Source organism: Camelina sativa, chromosome 12 (assembly GCF_000633955.1).
Source record: "Camelina sativa cultivar DH55 chromosome 12, Cs, whole genome shotgun sequence".
NCBI classification, from domain to species: domain Eukaryota; kingdom Viridiplantae; phylum Streptophyta; class Magnoliopsida; order Brassicales; family Brassicaceae; genus Camelina; species Camelina sativa.
This window is the reverse complement of record NC_025696.1, coordinates 31881651-31889594: the sequence shown is the minus strand read 5'-3', so window position 1 is coordinate 31889594 and position 7944 is coordinate 31881651. Positions and strand designations below refer to the sequence as shown.

Genomic DNA, 7944 nt, shown 5'->3' with positions numbered 1-7944 from the left:
GGTAGCAGAGGGTGAGGCATCAATGTGGCAGCAGACTCAAGCGGAGGTCAATTTGGAGGTCTATCCCGCCCCCCAGTCGTTTCAGGACCACCACTTTGGGTGGCGGCTGCTACCCTCCCTATGGTTTTTCGGGATACCGCTGCTTTATAGATGGCTTTTGGAAAGCAGGTGACCCGTTTGCAGGCGCCTGATGGCTTTGTACCTCGTTCCAGAATGTGTCGCCGATTATGGGAGCCATGAATTTCTGGCGAAGTCTAACTCTGTTACATGCTGAAGTTGAAGCTTTCATTTGGGCGATGCGCTGCATGATCGGCCATGATTTCAGAGACGTGATGTTTTTTACAAACTGTTTAGACTTGGTAAACAATTTCCCACTCAATTGGATCGTTTGATCTGATCTTTTGTTGATAAAAAAAAAAAAATCCAAGAATATTGGATATTTTTTCTTTCTGAAGAAAAAAAACAACCATTTGGATGCTACGTTTTCAACTTTCCATCATCAATTATAATCGACTATAATTTCATATTTCTTTCGTTAATCTTGAACATTCGGAAAAAATAAGTGTTACACTTTCAAGTCAATAATCATCTAATTTAGGGAACATTCTCCAAATTTTGGATATTCATGCTTTGATATCTCCATTATAAATTTCATTCTTGTCGGTCTTTGCTAGAAACGATGCCATATTTTTATTTTTTGCACTTGTATAAAACTTAAATATATGTCCCACTTACGGGTTTGGAATGCATGCTTATGGTTTTAAAAGATGTATATATTTGGATTTTATACGTGTTTGTACTACCTTTTACTGGCTAATTTCATCTTTAAAATGGTCTCCACCATTAAGCTTTTGGTTCTAAACCATCTTTTTTTTTTGGTTCTAAATGGTAGCGAAAAGGTCTCTCTTTCATCAGAGGTTACAAGGTAGCGAAAAGGTCTCTCTTTGCAAATTTCATCTTTAGTCTAGAGAATCAAAAACCAAGAATTACGAGGAGATTTTAAAGGAACAAAAATGATGTTTAAATTAAAGGAGATAAAACGAATATACGAGAGTAATAAAAGTGATAAGAACAATGAAATTATATTAATAGAGGAAATGATAGGAAATAACCTTTTAACTTTTCACTTTAAAAAAACAAGTCTTCAACTTTTTAGTTGGCTGATAATTACTTAAATTTACATCGACCATACAAAACTTGATTCCTCATAGCCAACATTGAATATTCCAAAAAGAAACTAAGCCCCGGTGAAGCTTGGGGGCTTGTAGGCAATGAAACTAATGCATTGGACTTGACGGTTGTTGTCGAATCCGATGATCCTAATGAAGGCGTTAGGGTACTCCTTCTTGCACTCTTGCACTTCCTTCAACACTTGAGCGGAGTCAGTGCATCCGAATAATGGAAGCTTCCACATTGTCCAGTACCGTCCATCGTAGTATCCGGGTGTGCTTCCGTGCTCACGGTACACAAATCCGTGCTATACACACATCATAGAACCATTCAATACAATTGGTATTGGACGATGATTCACATTGTTTTTCGGTTTAGAAAATCCGGCTATTGATTTTGGTTTCTAGCAATGTAAGTAAAATTAGAGACAAAGGAAGAGTTATCTGTTAATTACCTCCAACTCGAATTCAACACAAGGAATCCACTTGTTGCGGAGAAGGTAGTCAACTTCCTTACCCAATTCGACATCGGTAAGGTCAGGAAGGTAAGATAGCGTCTCAAACTTCTTCTTTCCAATTGGTGGCCACACCTATATAATTACCAATGTCAATTATTTTCAGTTTTGTTCAATTGCACGTGACAAACGAGTGTTTTTATTAGTGACATTAATTTACCTTCATGCAGCTAACTCTGCCGCCATTGCTTGCGATGGAAGTAATGTCGTTGTTGGCCTTGCGGGTGACGGGGAAAGCAGCGGATGACTTCAAGCCGGTGAATGGAGCAACCATGGTGGCTTGAGCAGGGGAGGAAACCACAGCGGCGGAGGAAAGCATAGAGGAAGCCATTACTACTTCTTCTTCTTCTTTTCTTTCTGTTTTCTCTTACTTAATGGTATTTCTATTGGTTTTCTCACCTACATATAGTGAGAGCAACAAGAGGCAAAAAGCCCTAAAGATAAAAAGATTCATGATAACGTGGTTCACTGCCACAGGATTAAGGAGAGGTACAGCCTTATCTTATCTTTCTTTTGTGAGGAAACGAGTGAATGTGTATGGTTTAGTACTAGTCCTCCACTTGATCGGTTGCTTTTGGCTCCTTCCTTTTGGAAAAATATCTTATTATATAAACCTTAGTTTTTAAAGTTAGTCATTAACAGATCATGACATGTGTCAAATATATCAATAATATTTTGACATGTATGAAAAGAAAATTTATTTAATAATTATAGGAAAATTAAAAAACTCTAAATAATAAAAGGATTACAATTAATATTTTTGAAAGTATATAAAACAAAAAGTAATCTATTATATCACTATTTTTGAAAGTATATAAAACAAAAAGTAATCTATTATATCACTAATTCTAATAGGAAATTTATATATTAAATTAATAATTTAATAGTAAAATATGTGTAATTAATAAGAAAAATATTTGCAATTTAATTGCAATTATTATTTATTATAATCATATAGTAAAAAAAATTATACAGAAAAGTGATTAAAGTATGAAAAGGATTAATGTGTTAAAATAAGTGATTAACATAATGTAAGAAAAATAAGATAATCAAAATAAGAAATTAATGTAATTTTCTTAAGTTTGTCAATTGGTGAATGATTTGATATTGTATTCAATATTATCTTATTATATAAACCTTGATTTCAAAGTTATTAACTCATGTGATCGTGACACGTGTCAATTTAACAGTTAAAGATATTATCATGTGTTATACAAAAACTTTTTTTTAACATATTTGTAAATTATAAGAAATTAAAAACTTAAACAATTTAATAAATATAAAAGATAGTTCACAGATGTATATAAAAAATAATATCAATTCTAATTTTAAATTCATAATTCCATAAGAAAAAGAATTAATAAAATTATATAATTAATTACCATAATACTATAATTAAATAAATTATACTGTCAATTATTAATCCTAAGAGAAAAAAGATCGTAGATACTCACCTTTACATAAACAAATAATTTTCTGATAATAACTTCTTTGAATATTACTTATGAGATTACAAAATATGAAACAAATATATTTAAGATATTGTTACTTTTTCAAATATGAGATAAAATTAGTTTTTAGTTTTATTTTTGAAAACTATGTTTTATTAATTTTTAGTTTTTATAAAATATTAAGTAATGTATAAATTTAAAACAATGTACATTTTTTTGATATGAATATTATATATGTTACTCATTAGGATTAATTGCATAGAATTAAAATCTAATTTTATTATCATGTAATAATATACAAAGAAATTGTATTGCAAGATGGAGTGTTTGAACTCTAAATCCGGATTTTTTTTTAAAAAATGAAATAAAAGTAATATTTTGAATACAACTTAAAATTTCACGTATTTTCTTATATTTGCGTTAATACGTGAGCCTAATCTAGTATGCTATAAGCATGGCCGTAACTTTTATGTTTTTGGACCTTTTATTTATCTTGTTTGTATTTTAAATTTTTTGTTTAAGGAGATTAAGTTAATAAGTTCATAATCAACAAATATTATTGACAAAAATATCTAAGCAAATCATTTTAATTAAGTGACTAAATGTTCACCTCTATATTTTTGTTTTAATTTCAACTTACAATCAATCAATAAAATAAAAGAGGGATATGTTGCTCTCACGGTATGATACATCAGTTAAAATCCATGTTTTAATAATCGCTAGGCGCTAGTTGGGCGGTGGGAGAAGGCCTAGCGTCTAATCAATTAATCAGAGATTACACTAGTTTTTGGCCTTTATCCATACTAGATGAGTACCCGCACTACGTGCGGGTTTGTTTATATCTATATATATACATTTATTGCGATACCTTTTTTGCTTTTTATATTTTTATATTTGAAAGATTAAAAATTATTTATTATCAAATAAAACTGAAACTAAGATTTTTTTTTGAGGAGGCAAAGTATACTAAATTTTGTTTACAGCTAAATCTTATTCTAAATATCATTGGACTCTCAAATTCTCTTTTATCAAAAAGATTTTTCATGCAGCTTGGTTAACTCTTTAATGGTTATAATTAAGATAGACAACTTTCCTTCCTGCTAACTATTCAATTTCTTTAATACAACTCTAGAATTTAATTTTCAATAACAATTTCATTTAATTTCCTTCTTCTTTTCTCTATGTATTTTCCTCAATCAACATTCTACAATTGATTTAACTATCTTTCATTCAATAGTGAACAAAACTCCGATCTTTTTATATATATAATTTATTTATCTAAGGACATACTTTCATGAATTTCTTTACAATATTAACTAAATTTCCAGTCACTGCTGTAACACTTTAAATTGTTGAGAAAATTCTAACGCCTAACCATATGTTAATATCTTTATGGTTTACCAAAGAGGATGAAGAGAATCTTTGGTTTTACTCTTGATACATTTTTATCTTTTCGTGATGCATCTACTTACTTAAATAATATATCAACATGTTCTAAGCCTCTCTAGATTTCTTATATAAATATTGAAGTTGTTTGTGATATTAAAAAGAAGAAAAATCATGGAAGATGTTTCAGATTCCTCTTTAATTTTAAATATGTTTGATTTTAATTTATGTGCTTCTAATTTGGGTTGACAGGTAGCACTCTCTCCACTGCTGATGTGTCATTCATATGGAGAGTGTTGGCCTACTTTTATAGTATAGATTTATTAGGTTACTACTCGTAACTTACTTGAAATCTTCGGTTGAAGTGCCTTGAGGTACCTTTGAACCATTGAAGCTTCGTCATCATTCCCATTGTGCAAGTACTTACGGAGTCTCGTAAATTATTGTCCAAACTCGCGGATACTCCTCTCTCCTTGTTCTATTCTAAAAAATTGTTCCTCCAATCGATCACGCGATTCAGGAGAGAAGTACTTAAGCTTGAACTCCTTTTTGACCGTCTCCCACATTATTGGCACGAAGCAATAGCGAGAAACCATTGTATCCCACCACGCTCCTTCATCTTCCTCCAACATCTTAACCGCGATCCACCTCTGGTACTCCATAGGGCATTATGACGTATCAAAGTGCATCTCCAGGTTACGTAACCACCAGTCTGCATGCACCGTATTTGTTTCCCTTTTAAATTTCCGAACGCCCAAGTCGTTCATCATTTTCACCAACCTCACGAACAGTCCCATCAGTGTCTCAGCTAGCGGGTCTCCTTGATTCAGACGCTGCTGTTGTTGAATCATGTGAGTCAAGAGAGTCTGAATCATCAAAAGAGTCTGTTGAGTCTCTGATGTTGTAGGTTCTCCGTTATTGCCTTCCTGACCTCCCTTGATGTGACCCGGAGACGCGGTTGCGGTACGGTCGCAGCCTGAGCTCTCGGACAACTTTCGAATGGTAGAACTTTCCTCGGCAAAGGATCTGGGCTTTGGATCTAGATGAGAATCAAACGAGGAAAACGAAGTTTGAAGGAATTTAAACGAGCCGTTTGGGAGATACGTCGAGAAACCACGAACGGATCGATCGGATGGTACGGATGTGGAACGAGCGAACAAACGGTTGCGGTGGAAACGATGGTGGAGACCAGTTGAGATGATTAGTGGAGAACTCGAGGAATTATGAAAGAGGACTCGAGGCTGCAAAGGGGAAAGATGGACAACGAAGTGAGGGGGAAATGCGAATGGATCAAGAGACGACACAAGAGGTTTGGCTCTCCTCTTGATACGGTCTCTAACAAGGTCGAACCCGGTTCGAGGCTTGTTAGGGTTTTATCAAGGTTCAATCCCAGATTGAAGAAAGAGAAGAGTGAGACAAGTTTCAAGAATCTCTCTTGAGGAAAAGTTTTATTTTCATACAAGTCTAAAGGAGGAACAAGGGCTTAAGGAGAGTTTAAATAGCTAGGTCTAGATAGTAGCTTAAGGACACGCGGATTCATCTTGATCCGCACATCGTCCTTTTGACCTGTCCCTTTTGCAAAGAGAACACATCGCCACCTTTTGACTAACACGCTTAGCCACAAACACTCTCCAACGTTCACAAGCATAAGGATCAAAAGAGAATATTCTCAAGTTCAAAATTAAACCAAAAATAAGAGGGAAAGAGAGATAACCGCCTTGGCCTTGCGCGTGAAACAACTTAGTCTTTAGGCGTTTTGCGTTTAGCTCCATGCCTCGTTAAAACCGTCTCCAGTAAACCCATTGGGACAAACCCGGAGTGAGGAAAAAGAGTACACTTCCTTGCTTAACGACTTGATCGTCTTCACTCTTGGGTAAGAGTGAAGACTAAGCAGACTGAGCCTTCGGAGTCTTCATTGGATGGCTGTCGTTGGACGAATGATCGGACAAATAGGTTGAGCCGCTGCTTGGCCGCCTTTGCTGAGCTCTTGGAACGTGTGGTGGCTCCGGGAAGGATTGTTGGAGCCTTGGCCGCGTCTGAAGAGGTTGCCCTGGTCGCGTCTGATGCGTCTTGGTTAGGCATCTCGGTCGCGTCCGGCGTGTCTTGGTCTTCTTGGTCGAGGTCGCATCCTGCGATAACATCATTCCCTCCCCCTTGAAAAAGTTTTGTCCCCAAAACATCTTCGTCTTCACCTACATCAAACGGAACGAGGTCAGTGACATTGAAAGAGTTAGACGTACCAAACTCACCTAGAAGCTCGAGTCGGTAGGCGTTGTCATTGATCTTCTCGATGACTCGGAATGGGCCATCTCCTCGCGGGCTGAGCTTGTCCTTGCGTTTTTGCTGGAACCTCTCCGGCCTTAAGTGTAACCAGACCCAATCACCAGGCTTGAACAGCATCGGTTTACGTCCTCGGTTAAGAAAGCGTGCGTACTGCTCGTTCCTTCGTTCTATATTGGCTCGAACCTCCTCGTGTAATGCCTTGACCATTTTGGCTCTCGCAGCTCCGTCTTGATTCTCGGCTTCGTTTGGTGGTATAGGGAGGAGATCCAGTGGTGTCAATGGCTTGAACCCATATGCAACCTCGAACGGTGACTTCTTTGTGGAAAAGTGCACCGCTTGATTGTACGCGAACTCGATGATCGGGACGCACTCGAGCCAGGAGCCTTTGTTGCTTGCGATAGCCGTGCGGAGCAAGGCGCCTATTGACCTGTTGACAACCTCCGTCTGGCCGTCGGTCTGAGGGTGAGCCGCGGTGGAGTAGAGGAGCTTTTTCCTGAGCTTTCGCCAAATAGTGCGCCAGAAGTGGCCAAGAAACTTGGGATCCCGATCGGAAATGATGGTGCGCGGAACGCCATGAAGCCTTATGACCTGACTAAAGAACAAGTTCGCCATTTGTACAACATCATTGTTCTTGTGGCACGGGATGAAGTGAGCCATCTTCGAGAAACGATCAACAACCACCATGATACTATCTCTATGCGCCAAAAGGGGTAGGCCGAGGATGAAATCCATGGAGAGATCGATCCATGGCGCGGTGGACACGGGCAAGGGCATGTAGAGGCCATGCGGGTGAGTTGTCGACTTGGAGGTGCGACAAACAATGCAATGGCCGATGTGCTTCTCCACCATACTTCGCATCTTTGGCCAGTAAAAATGCTCCTTGAGCACGGCCAAGGTTTTGGTGATGCCAAAATGACCCGCTAAACCTCCACTATGAGCTTCGCGAACAAGCAACTCCCGCATAGATCCATTTGGTATGCACAGCCTTTGTCCTCTGAACAAGAACCCCTCGTGAAGGTAGAACTCGGTGTAGATTTCCTCCCCATGGTTTTGGAAGCAATCTCCAAATTCAGCATCTCCAGCATAGGCATCCTTGATGCTTTCAAAACCCAACACTCGCTGTGGTGATCAGTACGTGCC

At 37.4% G+C, this 7944-nt stretch overlaps 1 protein-coding gene across 1 annotated transcript; it reads right to left on the bottom strand.

Annotated features, from left to right (window-relative positions):
- LOC104733000 (ribulose bisphosphate carboxylase small chain F1, chloroplastic-like) lies at positions 1062–2097 on the bottom strand. Its single transcript, XM_010452609.1, has 3 exons — positions 1845–2097; positions 1625–1759; positions 1062–1477 (listed from the first exon to the last, which is right to left on the bottom strand). The coding sequence occupies exons 1-3, from the start codon at positions 2013–2015 to the stop codon at positions 1238–1240; spliced, it is 546 nt and encodes a 181-aa protein (XP_010450911.1). The 5' UTR covers positions 2016–2097; the 3' UTR covers positions 1062–1237.